Raw genomic sequence first — 27656 nt, forward strand, 5'->3', positions numbered from 1 at the left:
TGGTGAGCTTTGGAGAGCAGTGCCACACAAACACCAGTTCCCTGAGGTCCCACATCTAGAGCTGCGCTCTGTCCAGGCTGCAGAGGGGTGTGTGGCATTTTGAGAACGGGGACTCCTACAGCAGCAAGCAAATCCCCATCGATTCCCTGCGTTCTTCACTTGTTGAGTAAGATGGGAGCTGAAAAAAACACACCAAAAGCACCGAGGACAGTCCCGATGTCCATCTGCGCTCGTCTCTGAGCTGCGAGACACAGGTCAGCACGCTGGAGATGTGGCACAGATCCTAAAATATGGGGACAAACGCTTCTCTAAGTAAAGCCCAAATACAGCCACGCTGTAACGTGGGCTCAGAACCAAGCATTACAGCAGTTTCATTTCCTTTGTTCTCCACCCCTCCAGAAGGAGATGAGATTCTTAGGGACATGGTTTAGCGAGTGCTAATGGTTGGACTCAATCTTGAGGGTCTCTTCCAACCAAAATGATTCTACGATGAAGTCAAACGTGCCCCAGTGTCTCTGTATTCTCCACTCCGGACCAAATAAATAGCAGTGGAACGTCACAGGAGGGCAGTGAGAGCCACCAAAGCCTGGGTGGGGGGACAGAGCTGGCCCCCACACTTGGGGAGGGTGCTGAGGGGCAGGAACGGGGCTGGGGATGCTCCCGGGAGGTTCCTGAGCAGAGCCTGACCTCCACAGGCCAGCTGCCTCATAACAGCGCTGCTCGCCGCCTCCTCACAGCCGTGCAGACAGGGTTCTTTCCTCACCCAAACCAACCAGGTGTTACCAAAGCAGCAGGAACCGATAGGATCTGGGAGCGTCCGCCTCGTGTCCCGGCCAAGACGGCTCCGTTCCTCCTCTCCATCTTCCCTGCTCATCCTGGGCTCCTTCCTGTGCATCTCCCCTGCTCCACAAATTAAGAGGTTATGAGAGACGTGGATGCTACAGAGAAATGGAAGGTTCACAGCAATTGATTTAGCTGTTGGTCTGACGGGGCCCTTTTTGCACAAATATAAAGCAGGAGCTCAGGGCCAGAAGCAGCCCCAGTTCCCCAGGATCCGCATCATCTGCTCACAACATGCAAGGACCGATGGCACCTTTGGACTAACGCCGTGTCCAGAAGGGCTTATCCTGTACCTGCAGTTAACCAGTAGGGCGGCAAACACAGAGGATTTGGCTTTCAGCTAAAATATATATATATATAAAATTGGTGTAGCTGATACTGAGGTTTCCTTTTCCAAGACGGTCTGAGCAAGCGACACGTATGCCCTGGCAAAGAGTGAAGTCATCCCTGGAGGGCAACAGCAGCTCCAAAGCCTCTCGTCTTGCTGAGGTTTTCACTAACAGCTGCTGATCTGAATTCCTAGACGCAGCGTTTGCCTCCTCAAAGCCTCAGGTTTGTCTGGGTGTTAGTGCCAAATCCCAGAGCGCTCCGGCACCCAGGCAGCTCTTCGCCCTCCGTGCGCACACAGCACGCGATGGGATGGAGAGGGAGCCGTGCGTGGCCGGAGCGACCGGCGATCTCCCCGCACAAGGGCAGTTGTATGCTTGTGGTGCTGGGGAGGATTTCAGAGCAGGAAAATCGAAAGGAGGATTCTTCAGAGACTCATTTTATTGCCTGGAGGAGGACAGTGAGCAGAGCAAAGCAAACGCAAGCGGCAGGACCGAGTGGTTTGCAGGTCTAAGAGGTGACACGAGCTGCTCCATGTCCCTCCAGCCCACCCCAGCGCTTGTCCAGGTTCTGACCAAGACCTTGGGGTCCTGCTGAGCCCCATGTTCCAGCCCTGATGCTCTGATGGGTTCCTTCACAACTACCCAGCCAAAGCTGTTTCACCAAGACGGTGAAAACCTCGTTCCTTGGAGGGCTGAGGAGCTGCAGGGTGCACAGCACAACACTCACACCAAAGCGGGTTTTCTCTCCCCCAGTGCCACTACGGGTGGGAAAACAGAAGGTAAAGACTTCCTGATCGTCCTGCCACGATGCCACTGGCCCTCTCACGTGGGTAACTGGACTTCTTCCCCTGTGGACCCATCACTTCTTCCTGGGCTGCTGCTACAAACAGGAGACTGGCCAGACCAGTGCTGTGAAGAAGACATGAGAAAAAAAAGCAGCCTCCCATGAAAAGAATCATTCAGGAAGGTGCCTGGCAGACAATTTGATGTACCGACACATTCTGCAGAGCCAAGTGTTTATACTGAAGTGAACTCTGTACAGATACTCACTCTAGGCTGGGCAGAGATCAGGATCACAGCGAGGGTGTAAATAAAATCATGAGCGTAACATCGATTCCAGTTTGCCCACTAACAATGTTCCCATTCACTCAAGGAAACATTCCCAGGAATCGCTGCTATTTACTGTCTGGCAATTCAGGCTGCGTTCCTCTCCTCTGTTGAACCAACGCTCCTGATAACGCAGGGAGCCTTCCAACCACTATCTCAAGCTAAACACACAAAGAGACCTCGCCTTTCACTGCCTGTTCTAACCGGCGTGACCGAAGCAGCGATCCTGGGGAATCACAACTCCCAGATTCCTTCCTGGCCCTTTCCAGCGCTGGGAAAGGCTCTCCACCCTCCACACGCAAAGCGGGGGCCACACTCCACTGAAACGGGTGTATTCATAAGCTCAGCTCCCTGCGGACGTGATAAGATCCATCCTTGGAAGCAGCGTCACCGCAGCGGGACAGTGGTTTAACATCTGCACAGCGCCCCAGACACAGCTTCACGCCTTCGGGTCGGGTCGGAACCGGGGATCTCTGCTCCCGGTTGTGTTGCGCACTGCAGACACGCACCCGGTGACTCACACAGGGCACCCCGAGAGTCGGCAGCAGAACCAGCTGCTGCGCCCAAGAGCGAGTAACCTGGAGGGACCCCCAACGAAGCTGTGGAGCTCAGCTCTTCTCGGGAACCAGTCGCAACTTGCCTGCGTTTCAAGGCCGTCTCTTATCTTTTGTAGCAACTCGGGCTCATTGTGAAATCTCACCACTGGAGATGTTAACAGCCAGGATTTATGGCTTCTGTAGTTTCCCCTTAATAGCTTCAGCTGGGGAAGCGCTGGCGAAGGATGAAAGATGCTGGTACGGGATGGATGTCAGGAGAAGACTTCAAAGACTTCCAATACATTGAGTTGCATTATGATACTCGGGATCCTTCTCTTACAACCATCCAACACTTTCAGGAGCCTCTCCCTCCTTAAGCACAGCCTTAACCATTTGGATCCGCAGTCAAGCACCTGCGTCTCAGCTCAGGATTGTGCCCCGAGGAGCCCCCGTTCAGCTGCTCCCAGCAAGTTTCTCATCGCCTGCAGCACCTCAGGCAGCAGCACCTTTCTCCTTACCCCAGATCTCCCCAAACCCTTCCCTCCCAAAGACACTGTGAACTGGCTCAGACCAATGCAGTAGCCACTGCAAAATCCAGTTTGAGGCAGGAAGTTTCATGGGAAAGCTGAGCAAGCTCTGCCATAACGAGTAATTGGCCATAAGGAAAGTCTCGTCTGGAGGGAAGGACGGAGCGAGCCTGAGAAGGGATTTCCACACTAATATCTATGGGTTTCATTGCCCTGCGGGCTCGTCACACTGTGAGAAAGTTTGCTCGTGTGTATTTTCCGCTGCCCACTGGTACAAAAGGATCTCAGAGTAACTGGACTGGTCTGTCACACTGTGTGCCCGGAGGGCAGGGAGCTGGGACCCAGCGACAACCCCCAGTCCTGCGAGGTGCCTGCAAACGTGCAGAATTTCTCTCTTCAGCCACCGCTCAGAGCAGCAGCATTTCACACTCCTTCCCATGACAAGTTTTACTGCAGCACCGAGTCTGTTTCCAAGCCCACATAACGCTCTGAAATTAGTTAGACCTCCTTGAAGAAATCTCTTCAAATCCGCCACCCCCTTGCCTGTGTTAAATGTGAATGTGCTGTTGGACATCTCATTCTTGGGTGAGACAAAGAGCCAATCGCTGCCTTCACAAAAACACAAACTGCAGGAACTCCCAGTCCCTATAAGAAATATTACCTGAGGAAATTAAAACTCAGAAGCAGCTGAAGCAGCATATGCCTGCCCACACCTTAAACCCGCATGCACAAGCAGGAGCTGGAAACTCACTGTTCTCCTACCCTATGTCCTTGCGTGGTGCATCCAGGCTCGTTTGTCACAGCTCAGGCCACTCACACACCAACGGCAGGTTAAGTTGTCTGCGTGCCCTGAATGACGAGAAAAATAGCACAAGCTTCATCATTTAATTGTTTCAACCATATCCACGGCAGGAGCCCACGGATACAGATCAACCCATCCAGATCAAATGGAACAATACAGCTACAAGCCGCAGAATTGTAGGAACATTAACGCACTTTGTTCCACTGATAGAACTTTATTCCCAGCAAGGCGGATAAACAAGTCATTGTGACCGGCAGAGTTAATAAAAGCGCATTTCCTTACGGCACACGCGCTCCAAAGCGCCTTCATTTCGATCACAAAGGGAGATGATTGGCCATGATACTTTCTTCTTCAAGATCCTTCTTTGGTGGCTGCAGATGGAAAACACTACCAAAATCTTTTAAAGGTAATTATTCAAGAAAGCAAAGCTGAGACACGACAAATGGAAACAGCTTGCCCACCACAGACAAGAGTCAACGCCATTTGAACCGGCATAACCTTCAAACTCATTAAGAGGAGCAGTATCGCTTTAATCAGACTCTTTAAAATAAGAATTCCATGCGCAAACTGACAAAGTCATTCTCCTGGGTCCTGCCAAGCCCTTTGCCGCAGGCAAAGGGGTTGAGACGTCCCTTAGCATCAATTTTGTTTGTTTATTTATAAAGTTCACATGTTTGATCTTAGTTTAGCAACTGTTTTCATGTCTCTGTCCAGTGGTAAGAACACAGCAGCTCTCTCTTGAGTCAAAGAATCATGAGTTCTCTTTTTGCAGCTCTGGAAACCATCCAGCAGCAGCTTTGAGAGCTCGTCAGAAATGCAGCGAGACCAAGTACGGCGGGACGTGCGGGGAGAAGAGCCGCGCGCCTCCAGACCCATCGCTCCTCACACACAATTAACAGCCAGGCTCTTTTAGTCGCCAAAGTTAATACTTTTCAGAAATTATCTCGTGACACATGACTCATGTACCTCCCCAATCTCCAGCACCGCGCTCACGACCCCAAGTTGCTCAGCACCACACACTTTTGGCAGTCTTGGAAAGATACTCGCCCAGACTAAAGAGCTTTGGTATTGCCAGTGTTGCTGCCTTTTTTATTATTATTATTATTATTAGAGACTAAAGTGCTTTAAGTCTCTCCGCCGTGTCTGCTGACCTCAGGAGACCACCGCAAACCCCAGAGCTGGGTGTGAACTGTTCAAGGCGAACCTTGAATTCAATGAAGAAAGTAAAGCCCTCGAGCAGCAGTTCCCAAATGATCATGATTAAAAGGTCAATCAGCTGCTCAGGGACCACTCACCCTCTGTTAGTACCATCACCTGCTTCATCCGAGCCCATCAAAGGCTCATCTTGGCCTCCTGGACCAGCTGTGATCCACCGCAGTGAAACATAGTCTTGATTCATGAGTCACTACATCCACCCTTTCTCCTGGAGACATTCAGAGGCAGCAAAAATGTTCAGACATTCAGCTCAGACTTGGTTTTTATTGACGTGAGTATCCAAAAGCCCTCGGGTAACCACGTCAGATGAGTTCCTCTCCATCCCGCTGAACACAAAGCTTTGTCCAGGTTTCTTTTTCCTCCCATCAAAATCCTGACTACCCTCTGACAAAGTGATTTATTGCTGCACCAGCAAGTGCTCAGACACTTCCAGGGTCTCCTCAGCTACTGTGTTTTATTGCTGTTTATGAGAAAACTGAGCGGAGGAAGTAATTAGAAAATTGTTTCTGGAATTTCCACAGCACAATTAATACCACTGAAGCTTTTGGCAAACGGTGCGTTTGAGCCTCTCTGCAATAAGAAAACGGGAGCTCTGATAAAGTGCACTAATTGCTAAAGGAACGAAGCAAGATAGATCAATCTTCTCAAATGTCTGCAATGCCCTATGTAAGAAATAGAACAATGCTAACAAAATTAACTTCTCGGTGAAATATCACCAAAAAAAATGTTGATGAGTACCTAAAATATTATTTCCAAACAAGGTGCCAACAGTTCAAGGCTTGCACCATTAAAAACACATCTCAAGGTGAACCAGCGCTCAAAATCAGAGACTGACGGTACCTTCCAGTACAACTTAGAATAGGGCTGAGTACAAATGGAAATAAAACCATCGATTAAGTATAAGTGGGGTTTAGCTAAAGCATGTTAAGAAGAGGGTGACGCACCTGAGAGCAGCCAATGCAATTCTTGCAGTTCTCAGACTGCGCTGCTCTCTGTCCTTACAACTGAGAACAGACACCAACTGCTCTCACAACGCCTACGGATCACAGTTTAGTTAGTTAGTCCAGATCCTAAACCACCAGAGTTCACTACAAATCTCCAGCCTAATTGTCCTTGGGAACACAGAGCTAAGCCAGAGCTACGGAACCTGGATTCAAACCCAATTCCAAGTTGTTAGATCAGAGATGCCCCTGAGAACAGGGAGATCACAGCAGTCGGAAACAAGGAGGAACGATTCGGCCTCACCCAGCGCCCTCGAGCTCCGAAATCCCGTCCAACGCTCACAGACCGAAGGGGTTGGGACGGGGCTCCACAGCTGCCGCCGAAACCAAAATCCAGCTGTTTCTTGCTAGGACATCCAAAGGAACCTTCCACACCAGATTCAGCAGCCACTTGAGGTGTCTTAAAAATCTAGCAGAAAATGTAAAGGTTATTAGCTAGTCAAAGTAGCGTTTGCAGCAAATTATTATTATACAAAATACATCGCAGCTCGGCTGCTCCTTTTCAGCGTGTTTTTCACACTAAAATGGTTTTCCGTTACCTTTTGGTCCACCCTGGTGCATTTCACGTGGCCAAACTGAAACAAGGCAACTGTGCAAATCTTATTGCACAACCCACCTCCCATCACAAACCTTGCAGTTGGTAAAATCATCCCACCAAGGGGTTAATTGCTGGGTTTCCTACTATTTCAAGCCTGTCCGTTGCTTTCCTGCACGTGCTCGAACTGGTGGCATCCCAGGGTACAGGCTCTTCTAGATTGCACAAATTCCCTTTCAAAAATCAAAATCACAACCCAGATCCATGTTAGAAACGGCACATATTCTGCCTTAAATCACATCACCACTGAAATAAAAGGCTAAATATTGAGAATATCGTTACTACAAAGTTTCGTTCTGTAGTTTAACGCTGCAGTCAAGTCACAGCTTCCACACGAGAGAACTGAGTCTTCAGAAATAAGAGAAAGATCTGCTCGGTAGTGAAAATATAATTTTATTTTTAACAATAGCTGCCAGCAGTATACTGGTATATCTGTAAAAGATGTTCCAGAGAGTGAAAGACATAAGCAAACTACAATAAATTGTATCAACTCTTCAAGTATTTCTGCAAACAATGCTCTGATTCTCCATGTCCTGTCTTGGGAGTCTCCACCTCCTATTCTGCTCCACTATTCTCCCACCCCCTCTAATAGTTGGTGACACAGGTTTTGAGGTGGATTAACTATTTTTCACTTGGGATAAAGCCTTCTTCTGAAAATATTATATGGGTTGTGTTCGGACAGCACTCCAAGTGGCAAAGAGTAAGAAGTTGACTGTACTTTGCCACTTTTTGTTCTCCGTTGAGATAGGCATCAGTGGGTTTGGCTCAAGCACATCCAGTGTGTTCATGTCTGTGCTCCTTTGATACAAAATGCTAATTTGCTACTTTAGCATAAAAAACTTGATTACATCTCTCTTCTTATCATGGAACTGCACGCAGCTTTCAACCTGTTTAAACACGCCCGCTGCGGAAAAAAACCCCAATTTTATGGGAAAATGGGAGCGGACAAGCGATGTGGCTGTGACTGTCCACTGGGGACAGTTACAGAGCAGCAGCGAACACAGGATGGACGGGAAAGCTTTGGAGCGCACAAAATTGCTTCACAATTCACATGCCTCTTGTTCATGCCTCTTACACATCAGGAACCTCTTCAGGAAGAAAAGCTTCGTTAAGAGGCAAAAAAAAATCATGCATATAGTATAATCAGCTCTCCCACACAAAGAGAGGGTGAGGATGATGGATTTTCCCTTTATGTTCAGGAAATACACAAGTCACCTGTTTTAATGGGAATTTAAGCATATTTCAGGTTGAGAATAAAGTAAGTTATTCAGCATGCTAATACATGCAGCCAACTCGCAAACTGGAATGCCTACTTGAAAGGGTAACTGCTGTTTTTAAATCGTAGAAGGGGCTAGAAGCATCATTTTAAATTTAAACAGGGGGGTAGATTAATTGCCGTTTGATGAAATTAAAAATGCATTTAAAGATCAGATTGTAAACAAGTTGACAGAAGTCAAGAATTTACATAGTTATGAAAGGGCTTTTTTAATTAATGTAGAGCTGGCGATTGGGGCCAGATGAAAGTGTTCTACCCACAGCAGACGCTGAGGCTGTTCCGCAGCTCCCTGGCTCGGCTCTGCTGCTCTGGAGGGATCCCCGAGAGCTCCGCGGTGCTCCTGGGCCGTGCTGAAGGCAGCGAGGGGCTGTGCAGCTTCTGCCACCACCCAACGGGGCAAGAGGAAGCCTAGAAAACTCCTTTCGGACAGGACAGTTAACAACATCCTAAAGGAACCGCCTTAGAAATCACTAACCTGGTCCTCGTCTTAATTACACCTATAAGGGAAAGGCTCCGAGGCTCAATTGTACTGAGATAAGAAACGCATTAGTTACAGCAAGAGCTTTAACTTTGTTTACAAGCTTTCAGACACGATCATTAAAATACTTAATGCTGAATATAATGTATTACAATTGTTTGAAGATTGCCTAAAAAGGAGAGAGAATATATTATCTATAAAAGACAACAAGGCTGGTGCTTTAACAAGGATTTGTGTGCATTGATATGCAGGCAGCACACACTAGAAAACGGCATGGAAGTGTTTTCATGCTCATATGCACATAATTGCCTGATGTACTAAAGTGTGCACACAAGGGCTAATTTGCTTTTAAAAGGAGTCGAGGCCCGATTACTACAACCTCAGACAACTTCCAAGGGCCATCCTGATCTAGGTTTGAAAGCAGAGTTAAAAACTGATCAAAGCTACGCCCACAATCACATTGCTTCCTATATTTTTGTTTTTAAAGGTTAATTGTAGGATGGCGAAGAGCACCGAACCAATGAGGGTTGGGTTGTTGGGTTTGTTTTTACCCTATGTGTCATTAAAATGTTATCTAACAGAAAGGAAGTCATTCCTTATTCTCGATGCCACGTTGTAGCAAAGACTGAACCCCTACAGAGGATTATTATGGCTGAGAACCTTTATTCAGGATGAGAAGGTGACATTAGAATACAGTCATTATTCAAAGGCTACAGTTAAGCTTTTCCTAACCAGGTCTCTCTGCAGAATCTTCTTTCCAAGCCTAAACACCCCTGTAATAAATCCTAGGCGGGTTTCACTGTATCTAGGGTTGTGTTCGAAAGACACGTAACAGGATTGTGAACGGCCTTTGTATGGGAATTGTAGCTCTAGGAAGGCAAGACAAGGCACCACGAGCCACGTGTGTTAATATGGATCCTGCACTCTACCTCTTCTACGTCAAACTAACTGCGTGGGTATAGAAAGTAGCAAAAGCAGGATGCTTAGAAAAGTCGGGCTAGTTTTCATCAAGCCAGTGCTTACCAAAATAATTAGTGTATAAAAGTGTTTATGTGAGCATTTCCACGTTATTGCGGAACGTTAAATATTCCAAGAACAACCTACCAGGAATAGCACTTTCCAGCTTCTAAAAATCAGTTAAATATAAAAGTATCTTTACAAAAAAATAGGCATATAAGTCTAGCGTTCTTTGGAGTTGTTTATGATGGTCTTTTAAAAATAACCTAGCGGTTTATTTCATGCATCAAAATCATTAATTTTAAACAAGAAAACTATTCCCTGGTGTAGAAATATTTGAAAATTGCTTTTAAAAAAATCATAGTGCTATTCCTCAGTGTTGCTGTAAAAAGATTATGTATAGTAGTGCAACGATTACGACTGCGCAAAATTGCCGTCCGGGGGCACGGACACGCAATAAGGATCAATTCAATGTGAAGGACTGGATGTCACCCACCATTTCTTTACCAGAGTAATTAATAGATTCCCTTTCAGGAAAAAGATGCATACTATAATTTAAGGCAAGTGTTATCTGTAAAGGTCACTTTTAGCTTTCTTCAGGAAAGAAATAGCTTAAAAAATTCCCAGCCAGACTCCCCGTTTAACAGCTCTGAGTGTTGTCTTGCATCGCTAATCATTGCACTGCTATTCACCATATACAGTAGCTATTTACCAACTAGGACACTAATGTACAGGTACTTGGTTTATGACAGCACAGATTTTGTAAGTAAATACCACCAGAAAGGCCTACACAAAACAAAGGCTCTTAACTACCAAAAAGAAAGCCACTTGCAAGTTTTCGGCTGAACAGATAGCAAGCATCCAATTCTGCTGCTTTCATGACGGTAAAGGGCATCCTGACAATCGGTTATTTGCTGCAACTCAATTCGAGACACATGTAAGTTGCCAATTAAAAGTTTTATCTCTTCAAGCTCGTGAAGACACAACTAATACCAACTTTGAACTGTGAGCTTCCTGCTATGGCACCCAAGCCTAGATACAAAAGCTTCCCTGATGTCTGAGGTCATTCAAAACCAAGCTTCGCATTTGAGTCCATTCTCAACCATTACTGTGATTTCAAATCCAAGAGATTGGCTTTTTTAATGTTGCCAAATATTCTGCAAATGGCTCTTTTGGGTAATAGGTTCCCTTCTATATGTAAATAGAATAGACATGCAGGTACAGCTCAATGTGTCACAGGTTTGACAGTTGTGTATAGATCTTCTGGAAAAGCAAGAAATTCCAAAATACATAAATATTCCTTGTACCATATAGCAAGACAGTATCCTAAACCAATTTGTAGAGAGGGCCCAAATGTTTGTGAAGAAAAGTAGTAGGAGCAAGATAACCCTTCATAGTGAAGAATTTAGTTACCCGAGTGCAATATTAACATAACTGCATTAATGATATTCAAACTTGCTGTGAAAGGAGGTAAGAAAACACAAGCCTATAATTAAGTCTGCAAACTTTAGGTAATTACTGTACCTGGTCTATCCACCATAACTTTGAATAACTGCAAGTTCATGCAAAAAAAATTGCTATCTTATATGAAAAGAGCAGTCTGTTAGAAGCGTTGTTATGGAATATGCACGAAGTCATCTCTTTTGCAAGTGCTGTTTACTTGGTGAGTCTCTTGGCTACGTCGCTGTAAGCGATTTCAATTTCTTTGTCTCCAGGACAGGTGTTGGTGAATTCATCCCTGCTGTAAGCATTCGTCAGGTATCTCCAAACCCCCGTCATTTCCTTGGGAATCTCAAAGTTGCGGTACTTTTTGGCCACCACCTAGAAGAAAATAATTCCATTATGAATTGACATCCTTCAGTTTAAACCACTTTTCCACTCCTTGCCCCTCTCTCGTTCACTTTCCAAGGCGTACACTGGGAGTCACTTGTGAAGGGAGCAGAACCTGTCCCTCCGGGACGTGCCTGGGCCTGGCAGCGCTGCCTCGCTTGCTTTGCGCTGCTGTCCTACCAGAGTAAACCCTGCTGCACCCAGGGAAAACTTAATCTGTGGCTCCATCTGCAGTACAAAACTGACAAAGATCACTGGAGACAGTGAGGACTGGGATAGGGAGCAGTTGGGCAATCTGGACATCCATAAATCCATGGGTCCGGATGGGATGCACCCACTGGTGCTGAGGGAGCTGGCTGAGGGCATTGCTGGACCGCTCTGCATCATCTTTGCCAAGTCTTGGGAAACGGGAGAGGTGCCTGAGGACTGGAGGAAGGCAAATGTCACTCCAGTCTTCAAAAAGGGCAAGAAGGAGGAGCCAGGGAACTCCAGACCGGTCAGCCTCACCTCCATCCCTGGGAAACTGATGGAACGACTTCTCCTTGGTGCCATCTCAAGGCATATCAGGGATAAGAGGGTCATTAGGGGCAGTCAACATGGCTTCACCAAGGGGAAGTCGTGCTTGACCAACCTCATGGACTTTTATGAGGACATAACAAGGTGGATGGATGATGGCAGAGTGGGGGACGTGATCTACCTTGACTTGAGTGAGGCATTTGACACAGTCTGCACAGCATCCTCACAGCCAAACTGAGGGAGTGCGCTCTGGATGAGCGGGTAGTGAGGTGACTGTGAACTGGCTGAAGGGAAGAAGCCAGAGAGTCATGGTCAATGGGGCAGAGTCCAGCTGAGGCCTGGATCCAGTGCAGTGCCTCAGGGGGCAGTGCTGCGGCCGGTATTATTCAATATATTCATCAACGATTTGGATGAGGGAAGAGAGTGTACTACCCGCCTGGACACCTTCCTGTGTAACCTCATCTGGGTGTTCTTGCTCCATGGGGGGATTGCACTGGATGAGCTTTCCAGCGCTCTTCAACCCCTGACATTCTGGGATTCTGTGGATAACAGGGAGCGTCTGTCACGGTTTATTGCCACCTTGCCTTAACCCTTGACACCTGGGCACAGCTTCACTCCTGTAGTTATCCTAGGCTACCTCTTTCTAGACTTCAGACTTTAAAATGAAATCCTTTTATTTCACATTGTGTCATTTCCTTTGTTTGCTAAGGGAGCAGTTTTCTCCACAGATGTGAGAAGACATCCACTTCAAGCATTAACTGGCCAGATGTTCACTTTCCTCCTCCCGCCTCATTCTTTTAAGCATTGCAACTTCTCCCTGCGACCACACTGGTCAGTGCAGTAAAACGGGGTCTGGTTTGTGCCATTTTATTATCTACTGCGCAGCCTGTCTGCTGATCCACTGAATTCAACTCCTCCATACCCAAAGCCCTTGTGAATTACCCCAATTTTATGCAATTTCAGGTACTATTAATACTGTAGTTAAACTGACATTGGAGCTTACAAATGGTTGCAATTAGTTTGACTCTAGAATGGCATAAACCATAAGCATCTTGTCCTTCATTATCACATAACAATATATGAGCCATTTACCTTGACGATGTGTAGTTTGGGTAGCAGGTTGCAGTCTGCTAATGTCATCTCATTGCCATCCAAAAACTTGCGGGTAGAAACTGTAATGTCCTCCATGCTATTTTCATCTATCTCATCAGGAAGAGGAGAGTTCAGATACTCGTCCAGTTTCTGGAGGGTTTTCAAGAGGCCACGTTCTAAGGCTACAGAGGAACAAACAGTTTCATCAATTTCAAAGCAAATTACCATTTAGAATATTGATATCAGTACCAGACCTGACAAACAAAATCCACATCACTGCACTACCCAGAACAGGCCATATACTGAAGGATTTTTAACCACTGTACAGCTGGAGCTGCCTTTGCGGTCACTAGTGACACTGCAACCGAACAGAAATCCCTCTAAATATCACACAAAAACAGGTTATTTAAAAGCTGGTTTATACATGAGTTTGCATTAATTTCAAATACTCTAAGACTCTCCACAAGTGTTTATTTTTGGTGTAAAAAGTGGCTTATGTCACTTTCTTAAGACTGTTCCTAACAGGCTTAAACTAATTAGAATTAAGCTATGCCGGGGTTTATATTCATTTAAAAGTAATCTGTTTAATGTCACATGCTCATCAAGAGCCACAACTGAGCGCACACATGCCGAGGAGGTTCGGGGAAGGCGGCAGCAGAGGGCAGCACACCCCACAAAATCACCAACTGTTTCTCTTCTGTTTACAAATATTTCCAAGCTCTCCATTCAAAATACAGCAGAAAGGCTTCCCAATTTGTATTAAGCTATTTAAAGCTCTAATTGGGCTTTTTTTTAACCTCTTATTGATCTCCCACCTTCCATCTACTACGTTCTCTCCACACAGCAAGGTCTTAATCCTTTAAAGAGCGACAGGAACTAAGCTTAGCCCAGACTGGAGGCCTCAAGCCTCAGATACCAAGTGAGCAGAAAGGCCTGGCCGCAAATGCACAGAAACTCAATATCCTGGTTTTGTTTAAAAACAAGACCAGGTCTCTTTTAGTGACTTTTCTTTCAGCTCAGTTCTTAGGTGGCTGTACTTTTCTGAGTTTTAGCCTGCATATTTTTCCCAGATGCTGATAAGAGACCAACAGAATGCTGAAGCAGCTCGTGTTTAGATTTATTACTACGGTAGCTAGGAAAGACTGATACGTTTTCCCACGTTCTGTTGAGAGAGGGGCATGTTTGAGGAGGGGTGGATGGAACAGATGACTAGAACTGACCAACGGAATTATTCCATCCCATCATTGTCATACCCCTATATAAGAGGGCGACCCTGAGGGTCACGCTCTCTTCGACCATGGCTGGGATCTGGAGAGGACCCTGTCTGTCTGTCTCTCTGTGATCCATAGGCCTCAGGCCCTGCATCCCGCAACCAGGTTCCAGTTTGCTGTGCAGTCTCGCCAATGACTTCTGGAGGCCTGAGCTGCAGCTGGAGCCGCCAGCCCCGCACACCCCACTCTGAGTGACGCCAACTCCACATCCAGCACTCCAGACTGGTTTTGTATATATATATTCTCTATTTATTAGTAGCATTAGTAAAACCCCTTAAAACTCTCCAACTTGAAGTCTCTCTTCCTTTCCTCTTATCTTTCCAATCATCTTTCCGATCCAAAGGAAGGGGTGGTGGGAGGTAAAGGGGATAACAGGGAGCGTCTGCCATGGTTTATTGCCACCTTGCCGTAAACCTTGACACTCAACCACTGATGCACGACACAAACTCTGCAGGGATTTGGTTCTGGATGTTCAAATCATTTCTACTTCATTCAGGAGTTTTGAGTGGCTGTCGCATAGGAGTTTCAACACCAGAGGTATTTCCAAATCACGTACCCCTTATTAAAATTCTACACAAATAGTGTCTAATTGAAGTTTTCTTTAGAATTGTTGAAATCTTCCATCTCTGGCCATTAATTTTAAACCACAGGCCTCACTCAACATGCAGTAAAATTTGTCACTGAGACACTTCATAGTGAAGTTGCTCTGAAAAACACAAGACATGGACACAGCGTGTGCAGAGTTGAGAGCCCGCAGGTAACCCACCTTCATTAGCTTCTGGTCTAGAATTCTTGATAAATGCAGAAAATTTGGCAAATATATCCATTCCAGCAGTGTTTGATTCTGGATGCTTTGGTGAAAGTTTTAAGTACCTAAAAAGTACAAAGGAGATGATTTAGCAGAATGGTGCTCATCACATTAACTAGTACAAAATGGCCCTTAAAAATATATTCTACATCATGTACATTTACCAGTTTATCCATGTTCAGATTAATGTGGAGGATTTGCTTCTTCCACGAAACATCACACTCTTCCATTTAAGATCAAAATTCTTAAAGGCAACATGATTTTAAAATAATCCTGACAATATTTAAATATAAAGATGAGGGAGCAGAAGGAAGGACAAGCAAGAGCTCCAATGTCTAATCTTGATGCCGAAGAACATCTTAATTAGTACAGAAAACCCTTTTGGGAACACTCCATCTAATCTAAGGTGACAGATTATCATTTTAACACTTACTTGGGTGGAGCCAAAACATCTTCCAGGAACTCCTCAATCTTATTGACGTCTGTTTTCACTTCACCATTGAAAGTGATGAAGGGCGGGTGAGTGCCTGGAGCCAAATTTTGAAGGTCTGCTGGTTTTCTAGGGTGGAATACAAACCAGTACACAAGTAAGCAGGGGACACCCCTGACCCCAGCTCTCATTGCTACAATCGCAAAAGCACCGCCTGAGGTTCCCATATCCTTGCTGTTTTAAAAAGATACCCCCCGTTTTCCTTTTAAAAAGTGAATTTGCAGCTTGATTAGCATTTTGAATATATTCTTAATAACAAGTAATTTCAAATACTAAAAACTCCTCGTATCTCTGGCTGGTTTTTCTCAAGTCAATATAACATTGACTAGCTGGGGGGATATATATGTACCATAAACACTCTCCCAACATCTGCAATACAGAGTTTATATATAGCGTAATCTGTGATCAGTGATAATCCTCCCCTTTAAACTCCTCTGGAAAGAAGCAACTCTGAGATAGAGCAGTACATACAAACCATTTATTACGTGCACACGGGATCTGGTTCTAGACAAGCTGGTAGATGCTTAACATCACGTTTAAAAATGATGCTCAAAGTTTCCTCCAGTGAAAAAGCTGTTTCCAAATAAGAGCAGCACACTTGGGCAAAAGGAGGGGAATCCCCAACATGAGTATGACTAGACACAAATGAAACAGAATTAAGCTAAAATACTCAGACATTTCTAAACCTTAAGTCAGTTTAGATGGTACCTCTTGGTGTTCACACCATTTCCTTTCACACTAATCCTCATCAAGCTAAGTAAGTTTCTTTTCCAAGCAATTGGCTTCTCTCTCCTCAAGTTGTGCTTTGATGCTGTAGGGACAAGGACAACTCTGCAGGCATTTATTTCAAAGCCGTGCACGTTCACCCACCTACCCATGTACCCCAAACGCCTCACTCTTGAACATAAAGCTCTCACATCTTGTCAGCAGATCCAGATGCAAAGCTGAACTCAATTATGAAATGTGGATTCATTACAAGCTATAAAATCCAAAGCATCATCTAAAAAGCTGCAGCCAGTTTTCCCTTAGGTCATCATGGTATTAGTTAGTCCCATACTAGCGCAACTGTCTCAGTGCGAGCAGAACTGCAATGACAGCACTGCCTGGCACTGCTTCAGTAGCAGTGCTTAAAGCTTTTCTCTGATGGAGCTGCTGACTCCGGTCCAGGACGACTGCTCAGAAGGACACACGGTCCATCTTCTCTAAGAACTTCTCCACATTTTAAAGGAGAGTCGGCAACTCCTTGTTCCCCAGATCATCCCTGTGTCCTGACAGCTGACAGCACATGTGGTCCAGATGAGACAGGACGGTGCAGTTGCATTTCTGTCAGGCTGACATGTCAGAGAATGACCATCACCTGTTAGTGCTGTGCTGGATGAGGAACAACAAAGATACCTGACACAGCAGAAAACTCGCCAAGATCAAGTTGTCCCTTCGTTACTATTTGAACAAATCCAAACCAGACCGTAACCCTTGGACGGGGTTTGTGCTTTGTACGACGTGGCCACATTTCTGAGCCAGCAGCAGACACTGAGAACTGGATTTACTGTAGACTGGAAGCACTGGATCAGGAACACACACAACCATGGTCACTGGGGCAGCTAGAGAGAGCAGTGCCCTCAGGGATACCACAAAGCGTAAGTGTGTCCTATGGCAACGTTGCTTTCCACTTCTTACAAAATTAAGAACCCCTGCCAGGATTTCACGTCCTGCCCACTGCTGAACCTTCTAAGCAGCGCAAACAGTGATGGTAGAGAGTGTCAAAGTGCACACAGCAGGCAGGAGCACTTGGGACTAAATGTAAAACTAAACAGGGCAACGAAGATGCTGAAGGGAGTGGAGCATCTCCCGTGTGAGGAAAGGCTGAGGGAGCTGGGGCTCTGGAGCTGGACAAGAGGACACTGAGGGGGGACTCATTCATGGGGATCAATATGGAAAGGGGCAGTGTCAGGAGGATGGAGCCAGGCTCTTCTGGGTGACAACCGAGACAGGACAAGGGGGCAATGGGTGCAAACTGGAACACAGGAGGTTCCACTTAAAGATGAGAAGCAACTTGTTGGGGTGAGGGTGGCAGAGCCTGGCCCAGGCTGCCCAGGGAGGTTGTGGAGTCTCCTTCTGTGCAGACATTCCAACCCGCCTGGACACCTTCCTGTGTAACCTCATGTGGGTGTTCCTGCTCCATGGGGGGATTGCACTGGATGAGCTTTCCAGGGCCCTTCAACCCCTGACACTCTGGGATTCTGTAATTCTGTAAATGAGAAATCTCAATTTATATGTAAGAACATTAAGCACCTTGCCTTCAGCCGGGTGACAAAAGTCTTGTTAATACAAGGACTCAATCATTTTCAATTTTTAAGTTATTCTCACCAATAGCTGCCATCACCCTCTTACTTTTAGGATTTAAAGTCTGTTATTGGTTAATGCTTTAAGTAGCTTAACACTTCATTTAAATAGAGCTTTGTAACCCACAACAATTACAGGAAGTCATCGTGGCTCATTTCCAATTTCACATGTTGGCTAGATAAAATTCCTCAAAAGGAATGTTATTTTAAAAACAAACACAGGCAAGACTGCCGGATTTGCAGTAATATTATCAAAGGCAAGATTTTATTTCAGAAACAGACTAATCTAATGAGCCAACCAAAAAAGTGTTCCAAAGAATCCGAGTGCATCTCAAGGATCTCAGAACATTTTACTGACCCATCTCGCCACGCCAGTCCGACAACCTCTATCTTTTTAGAGAAAATGAAAGCAGATCAACATCCCACAGCCAAAGCCCAAACGTAATACAGGGTTTGACTTCCAGTTTGCTGCTCTTGCCAGGGGATCATTAACAAACCCTGGTTTACCACATACAAGCCACAGCCCTTAGAGCATCACAAGTACACAGGAATATCCTTAAAAGGCTAAGAGGGCAATTTCCCTTAACAGTCAAGCAACAAGGCAATTTAAAATGTTATAGTGAAGATTATTTCAGAGAGAAAACTGGACAGCTTTAAAGAAAACTACTCCCATGACCACTAAAACCAATTCCACGATAGCCAGTACCACCCCCGTAAACTGTGGGGCGATTTGGAGGCAGGACCACATCCTTAAAAATGTGGCTATCAGTAGCTAATTAAGGCTTTTTAACAATAGAGTTAAGGTATAAGTATTTTGCTGCTTTGCCACAAACTACAACAGCAAATAGAACGTCAGCGATTTCCCCCAGCAATTGCTTGAAAAGGCCAAAGTTTGCCCTGCTGAAATCCGGGGTTGCAGTTCTGCTTGCTGTCCTGCTCCTGCCACAGGAGAACCTGAACTGCACCATCTCACGGTCGCTGCAACCAAGGCAGCCCTCAACCTTTACCGCTTCAACCAGCCCCTCCTTGTCAGTGAGGATGAGGTCCAGCAGTGCTGCTCTTCTAGTCGGCTCCTCCACCCTTGGCATCACAAAGTTATCGTCAAAGCACTGGAGGAACCTCCTGGATTGTGGCTGGCTGAATGGCCCTTCCAACAAACATCAGGGAAGTTCAAATCCCCCACCAGAACCAGGGCCTGTGACTGTGCGGCTGCTCTCAGCTGTCTGTAGAGGCCTCATCAACTTCCTCACCCTGATCTGGTGGCCTAGAATAGACACCCACAACAGTATCACCCTTGCCAGCCTGCCCCTTAACTTTCACCCATAGACTCTCAATTCGCTCCTCATCCGTGCCTGGACAATGCTCAATACATTGGAGTTGCTCTCTCACATAAAGAGCAACTCCACCAGCACGCCTGGCTGGCCTGTCTTTCCTGACACGGACACAGCCATCCATGGCCACATTCCAGCCATGTGTGCTGTCCCACCATGTCTCCGTAATTGCCACTAGGTCATAATCTCCTGCCCTAACACAGGTTTCTAACTCCTCCTGCTTATTCGCCATGCTGTGCGTATTGGTGTGCAGGCATTTCAGAGAGCGAGCCGAGCACACCCATTTCAGCCCAGGGGTATGGGAGGCCTCCCAGCCTTCTTGAACTCTAGAGGGATGCCCTGCTGATGCAAGCCCAGCTACAGCCTCATCCCCCTTCAAGCCCAGTTTAAAGCTCTCCAAATGAGCCCACCTAATTCCTGTCCCAGCATCCTTTTGCCCCTGCGAGATAAACCTTTCCCACATATCACTGTTTGGACTGGTGTCTTGTAAAACCAGCCGTTAGCAAAGAACCCAAAGCCCTGCCTGTAGCACCAGTCCTGGAGTAAATTGTTTACAGACTTAATTACTCTATTCCCTCCCATATCATCACCCAAAAATGGAAGGAGGGAAAATAGCGCTCAAATAACTTCAAGATCACACAAAGGCAGCCCCCCAATGTAATACGCTCTACAGTGTTTTATAAATCACACAATTACTACAATGAGTGTCTGAAGAGTAACACGAAAAAAATGCCAGCAATAAAACTTTGCCTCCTGTTCCTAAGCAGTATGTCACACTGCTGAAGCTGCATTCACCTCTGCACGGTCTTTAATATTTACTAATCTCTTTACTTAACCTTTGTCAACATAATTGGAAAACCACATAATCAAGATGTTTAAAATGGGATTTCAGAACTGCACTCGGTGTTGTTCCAAGCCCAAGGAATGGTGTGTGTACTGCAGCTCTGCCCCACTCAGCATAACAAGCCACAGCTCTGAGCACTGAAACGCTGCTTCTGAATAGGGAAAGAATAAAGCTTCTGTCTGACTAAACAGGAGCAAGAAACGTCTGATTTCTTTGAAAGGGCACCATGTCCCGCTCTGTTTGCCTATGTGCATATTTTTGTGTCTTAAGAGTAGAACTGCAAAACGTTCTTTTGTTACACAGTATGATGTCCGCTGCAATTATGGAAGGGAAAATACACGCCAGAGTCAGTCACATCAGACTCAGATTTTCCTCTGTCCCAACTTACTCCCTTGTGAACTTTTGTACCCAACTGTGACCTTTTAAGCCTGACAAGCAGAGTTTGCCTGACTGCTGTGCAGAAATCAGGCTCTGAGGCAGCACCATGGGTTGCAAGTAAACTCTCTTCTTTTTTTTTTTGGCTAATAAAATAAATTCAGGTGCTTAAAATCATGACTACCAAGCTCTTCAATGAGTTTGTCTCTTTCAAGAGAACAAAAGAGAAGGTAATTGGCTTAAATAATGTACTTGTAAAAGCAATTTCTTATGACAATATTACAAGTATTAAGGCGACGTCTACTACCTATTATCATTCTGGTAATGCTAACGGGGAAAAAACACCATCTGGTATAAAACATTTCCACTTAAGCAGTTAACTGAATTTGACATTTTGCAAGCTATCCTACTCTACAACTACCTACTAGACGATCCGGAATGTTGCATTTGTATTTATGAGGCTTTATTTAAAGTCTGAAAGGAATTAAGTTTGTATCAACATCAATTCAAATCTGAATTAGTCCTTCTTTTCCTTTAGCATAAAATAATTCAGTGTACAATAGGGTTCATTTGACCTATTCCCGTGCAGTTTAATTTTGTGCTCAGTGTTTTCCCCTCCCCAACATAAAAACCCTGAAAGCTTTCCTTGTGTAAGAAAGGACCATTTTAAACATCTGCAACCAATTTATATTCTAAAAGTTAGTTTTACATCCCATCCCCCTATGCAATTAACTCCAAGTTGCCAAAGGCACACAAATAAAACCAAAGCAACAGGCATCTGAAAGACATTTCTCAGACTGGTTCAGCAGTAAAAATGCTTCCAAATACAAAACACCTCTTCTAACATTCTTCTATCCCCTGCCATCCCAATAAGAGGTTAAAGAACACCATCACTAAAAGGAAAGGAAACTCTACACAGTACACAAGCAGCTCTGGTGATTTTGAAAAATTAATACAAGTCATTGTCTTCAAAAAATTACCAGAAAAGGTTTAAAGCTAACAGGGTGATTTCTTACACATTTTACACTTGATTCATTGGAGAACACTGTGTATTTATTTCTGAAAATAAGGTTTTAAGCATCGGCAGTTTCTCCTCTCTCAGAGAGCTCAGTGAATCAGGTTATATTAGTGCTGTGAAAACATGACTTCACACCGAAAACAAACACAAGGCCTCTGCTGAATTTAGCCTTACCACTTGTCATAAAATCCACCCAATCTTAGCAAATTAAAGACTCCTGGATTCACATCTCACCCCTTCTTAGTCGCTAAGGCACACACTTCACAGAAGAGGATCACTTCAAGAGAATCGATCAGATCAACTGGTTTTGGTTACAGATACAAATAACCATCAGTGAATGCACCATGTACACTGAGTATTTTCTAAGGACAGATTTTAACGTCAGAAAATAAGCCGTAATTTAGAATTTCTTACCTCTTCAGGTCAACTGTTGTGACGCTGAACACCACTCCCTTCAGCCACAGAATCATGAACAGCCTCTGAGAAAAGGGACAGTTTCCTATGCTCTCGCCATCACTGCCAGCCTGCAGGAAAACACAGCGTTCATTAGCAGGTAGGACTGTGCCACGCTCACAATTACAGGACGATCTTCAGTAAAGACAAACTTGGTAACAGATCATGGGTTTTATTGTCTGCAGAGTCCTCAGATCACTGACTCTCCCATAGATCTAAGCAGCTCCCAGCCAACCGGCATCGTGCAAAATGCACAAAAATGAGCATCCTCAGAATAACTCAATACACTTCATATGCTGGGAAGGTATGCATGGACTTCTGCATCATGCTATTTATTGAAAGAAAAAGAATACTTGCACCTTCCAATGACTTTTTTTTATGCTGTAGACATAACAAGGACTTTATTATGGTGAAATTTGCACATTTATGAAGTCGACTAATCTATCTGACATGTCCTCTAACAGCTACTCACAAAGTGTATCCAAACAAGAGTTCCAATCACAAAATAAGTTCTCTTTCACATTGAAAATGATCCAACTGCTCTTAAGAGTCAAAAAAGGGCAGCTAATCATACTCATCTGAGCAGCTACACCTTTTGATGGCAGTTTTCCTATGTCAATATTGTTCCTAATTATTCTTTTTTCCTTCTTCTACAAGGCATAGCTAATTAATTGTAGTCATCTTCCAGTGTACTGCTTATATCTCTCCCTGTGTAACTCTACAGCGAGCCAAGTGCAACCAGGAACTCTGGATCTTTATTGTACTGCAGGTGTTGTAAGGAAAGACATAACTAAGTACATAGAGACTTCACTGACAATAAAGTCATATTCCAAAGCCACGTTTTATAGGCAATTTATCAATAAGTCTTTGTCCTACCACAACAAAGGTCCATTGCGTAGCAACAGAAAGGCACTCCAGGGCACCCAGTGATGGCATGCATCTCATGATTGCTCCGACAATGAACTATGTACTGCTGACTTGGAAAATTTTAGGTTTTAATGGGCTAGAATTAGACACTTGAAACCTTGAATCTTGCTATAAAATTCCATCCTCTGAAAAGAAAGCTGGTTCAGTAGTTACAACAGCCACATACGTCAGATTATCTTGACACTTTACATTAGATGAGTTTCAAAGGATTTTGCTTATTTTTATGAGAGTACTTCCAAGAATAATTTTAATCAGTACAATTCTCAGAACCTGGATAATTCTTTCATCATTACTATCACCTCTCAACTAGGCTATTTTAAAACATATTGTAGGGTATGCTGGCTGCACCCCTCAGAGAAATGACAGAAAACAAGTATGTCCACTAAGCACCAGATATTTAAAGGCAGAGCTACAAAAACTCATAGTGCCTTTGCTGATAAGGCTGAGACTCCTTTAACAGTTATCGATCCATACCAAGGCATGAGAATTCATAAACTGGTTTATGTTGCCTCAGGTTTATGGTCTCATTTCTACAAGCATCCATCCTGACGCGGGTGAGTAGCACCCACACTGTGCTGCAGCAGCGGGTGCAGTAACTCACCTTTGCTAGTTAGACTCTCTCACCTATTGCCACTGTCTCAAACTGTTGCCGACCATGGTCTCGATCAGAAAGAGCTTGTCTGAAGATGACTGTAGCAACTCACACAGACTGTCTGCCCCGAACCGTGGCTGTTCAGGTTTCTGGCTGCAGGGAGTGCCAGAGTCTGCTGCTGCTGCGGGGGGAGGATGGGCAGCATCCCACCCGTGTGAGGGGTGAGCAGGCGCAAGGTCTGCTCAGCATGGCTGCAAAGCTTAAGGAGGAGATTGAGATGCTGAGGACCATCAGTGTGAAAAGGAAATGGACTGATGGAATAACTCCCTGGTGGTGTGCCACTCAGAGAAGCTCCAGGGGGATACCCCCAAAAGGTGATGGAGCCCTTGCCCTGTCGGGCAGAGGGAGAAGACCTGAGACAGCCCCTGCCGCTGTCAGGCAGAGGTAGGGGACAGAAAAGATGGCGAGGGTTGGAAGCCGGTTCCATGGGCAACCCCAATCCTTGCCTGCTTTGCCTCTCCAGGTGCCCCTCTGTAATAGGTTTGAGGCCCTGGATCTTGAAGAGGAGGTAGGTGAGGATGTGGTGCAAGGTCCACCTACGAGGTCACATAGAAAGAGGCAGTTGACCCCACGCCTCAACACCACCTCACATAAGAAAGAAGGGTAATTGTAATAGGCAATTCCCTCTGAGAGGGACGGAGTGCCCAATCTGCAGAGCTGACCCTCATCGTAGGGAAGTGTGCAGTCTACCCGGAGCCCGGATCAGGGACATCACCAGGACGCTCCCCAGCCTGGTGCACCCAACAGGCTACTACTACCCACTGCTGATCCTCCAGACAGACGGGGAGAACGCTGCATCTCGCAGGCTGACGGGAATGAAAAAAGATTTCAAGGCCTTGGGACGGATGGTAAAAGAGTCTGGGGCTCAAGTGATTTTCTCTTCCCTCCTCCAACCTCATTGACTTGTATGAGGACATAAGATGGATGGATGATGGCAGAGTGGTGGACATGATCTACCTTGACTTGAGTGAGGCATTTGACACAGTCTCCACAGTATCCTCACAGTTAAACCGAGGGAGTGCGCTCTGGACCATCTCTGAGGCTTCTTGCTCCTATATGGATTCATGTGTTCCTACATCACAAGACGCTTCCATGAAGATTCCACTCTGCAGCCTATACCTAACAGCTGTATGTTCTCACGGATTACATATTAACTGCAATACTATCCCTCCAGACAGGGGCGTGTGTCTCAGGATTTTCCACTACAGTTACATTCCTGTGTTTACACTGCAACAGACATTTCCTGCAGGTGAATTATGCCACTGTAGACCTGTACTCATCTACCTTTTTTTTTGTGCAACGTACAAGATCTTACCTGCCTCTGAAAAATGATGAACAGACATTTTTCTATCAGACAGACTATGAAATTTAACAGCTGCAACAATACAGTCTGAGAGGACGTTAGGGTGTTGGATTAAAGCCCATGCCTTCTTTCATATGATGTAATTCTACTATGGAGCTTTATTATTTCAAGAGGAAGTTTTAAAAATTGCAACAGAAATCAATCAAACTCAAATTCAGGAGGTACTTTTGTTTATTATTCTACAAATTAAATCCTAGCCTGTCTTTTAAGTCACAAACTGAATGAAAAATGGTTTCAAATTTAAGGTATAGCACAGAGCTGTCGCCTTCATTAAGGTCCATTTTCCTAAGCCAAAACCAAGGTGAACAATGAGGACCAAAAAAGGTCAAATGCCTTTATGCTGTAAAGCCAACTTGTACCAAAACTCTTCTTCTCTCCCAACACAAGCGTAACATTCAAAATGAACAAACAACTTAACAAATAGCATCTGCTTTTGTTTTAGCAAGACGGGCTTTTGGGATTATTTGAGTCAAAAAATATGATAGCCTGCTAACATATGGTGTTTGGAACAAAACCTAACGCCTTTTCAAAGCTAAACTGAGCACAGACTTTTCTGTCTGCATTCAAACGTTTGTCCCACTTCTGCTCCAAAAAGTCCCAAGTTATTCCAAGCACATACTGGGAAAGGAATGCGGACAGAATGCCAAGAAACTTCTGGCTTCAGTGCTCGTGCAAGGAATTCTGCTCTGTAACCATTTGCCTGAGAGGCCCGTTTTGTGTCTTGATGTATCTGATGTGTCGGGAGCTGCAGCGCAGACCTGTTAGAACCAGCGTGCAGATCCACGTCACGCTGCATGGAACACGTCATTCCTCATCCATCGCACCAGGAGCTTTTTTGAAGGGAGATAAGTTGGTTGGATTCTTCAAGAGTCAGTTCTGACTCTGATTTTCTCAGTTGTGCTGACAGTAATCTATAATCCTTTAAATACTGCAAGAATATCCCGAGATTCTGCATTATTCATCATGCAGGGGGTTAATCGTGTAACAATTGTTTCTTAAGGTCCCTATTAGAAAAGCTAGAAATCTGTCATTGACTTGTTTTTATAATTCAGGCCATAATATTCCAGGATATCTTTAGTGTCTAATCCTAATAACTATCAGAGTGAAGAAACTATTAAATGTTGACTTCTCTATACTAGCATCAGTGCAGCTTATTTGCTAATTACAGGAGATTACACTCATTCTATACCGACAAGCTTTGCGCTTTACTTCCAATTCTTTCCAAAACCAGTCTAAAAATCTTTATAACTAAATAATGTAAACTTCCCTGCTATTAGGGTTAATTTTCAGTTATCACCAAACGAAGCTGCCATTATCCACCAAAGGACATGTACTCAACAACACCACCATGTATTTCTGTTTCACTGCAGGGAAAGCTACATGAAAAGAACAGTATGATGCACACGTGTTGCCTCAAAACAGCAGATAAAATCACTCCATGTTTCATGAAAGGTAAAATCATTTCAAAAATAAGAGCAAATTAATAATAATCCTATAGGAATTACTGTTTTGAGAGGAAATGGTGTAAAGTAAACTAACGAAGTGATTCAAGTCAAAAACACACAGCAATTCAAAACTGGTTTAACGTTCCACACATAAATATTGAAAGTGGTCTGGTAATATCAGTCTAAATCCTTGCAGCGTCTGCTCAGCCCTTTATCTTGCCAAGCTGGATAAACAGAATTCCATGCTGTTCAGTGAGCAGTGTTTTCAGATAAGATGTAAAGAATTACGTCCATGAAAGGACTGTAACAGTATTTGATGTAACACCAATCAAACGCCTCCTCCGTATGGTGCCACCGTACCGACTGCTTTGTGTTTTTGTTCAGGCAGAAGACGGATGAGCTGCAGGGATGTTATCTGTGAGCACCCACCCCGCAAGGCAAAACAGACCTTAAAGGGGCCTGATGTCTCAAATATTAATGAAGCGTCATTCAAAAGAAGAAAACAGGTGACAAGGCAGCAAGCTGCAGAAATCAGGACTGAAAAAGCGTTGTCTGCAATACCACAGTGTCATCCTGCCACCGGCCAGGCCAAAACTTGACAGCACCCTTCAATGAGCGAGAGCGGCACAAACCAAATAAACCCCACAACATGGAAGACAACTCTGTCCTGCAAAAGATTCAGAATACTATTAATAGAAGGGCCTTCACACGCTGTTTCAATATAGATCAAACATTTTATTACTATTACCAGGAACCTATAAGTGGTGGCAGCAGCAGGCGCTGTTTGCGACATACAAGAACTTAAACCACCCATTTGCATTCTCTTAATAGCACTGAAAGTGAGCGAGTAAATATTACTCTAACCTTAACATGGAAATATTGCCTACAGATACTTGATGTGCTGCTATGAAATACTTTTCTTCATACTTCTCACAGTAATTCAGCTACGCGGGTAAGTGTAGAACAAGGAGTAATGAAAAAAAACGTTAAAATAGAAAATGTAAAGAACAGTATTATAAGGATAGGCAAACTAAGGGAAGTAAACAAACTCTCAGGCTCTTTATTTTTCAAAGATATCAACAAAACATTGCTGGACCTCTCTCCATCATCTTTGCCAAGTCTTGGAAAATGGGAGAGGTGCCTGAGGACTGGAGGAAGGCAAATGTCACTCCAGTCTTCAAAAAGGGCAAGAAGGAGGAGCCGGGGAACTCCAGACCAGTCAGCCTCACCTCCATC

General features: G+C 44.8%; 2 protein-coding genes across 3 annotated transcripts in view; both read right to left on the reverse strand.

Moving 5' to 3' along the window:
• SRRM1 (serine and arginine repetitive matrix 1) overlaps positions 1–27656 on the reverse strand; it is a 156610-nt gene that overhangs the window by 88348 nt on the left and 40606 nt on the right. The gene's annotated exons all lie outside the window — the stretch shown is intronic.
• The window catches only part of CLIC4 (chloride intracellular channel 4), a 31292-nt gene continuing 10961 nt past the window's right edge, over positions 7326–27656 (reverse strand). Inside the window, exons 2-6 of the mRNA XM_080357372.1 lie at positions 21995–22104; positions 15614–15739; positions 15139–15245; positions 13102–13283; positions 7326–11484 (exon numbers count right to left, since the gene is read on the reverse strand). Of these exons, the coding sequence (XP_080213498.1) occupies positions 11320–11484; positions 13102–13283; positions 15139–15245; positions 15614–15739; positions 21995–22104 (690 nt within the window). The 3' untranslated portion in view covers positions 7326–11319. The remainder of the gene's footprint in view (positions 11485–13101; positions 13284–15138; positions 15246–15613; positions 15740–21994; positions 22105–27656) is intronic.

The sequence above is a fragment of the Nesoenas mayeri genome, assembly GCF_963082525.1.
Source record: "Nesoenas mayeri genome assembly, chromosome: 21".
Taxonomy (NCBI): Eukaryota; Metazoa; Chordata; class Aves; order Columbiformes; family Columbidae; genus Nesoenas; species Nesoenas mayeri.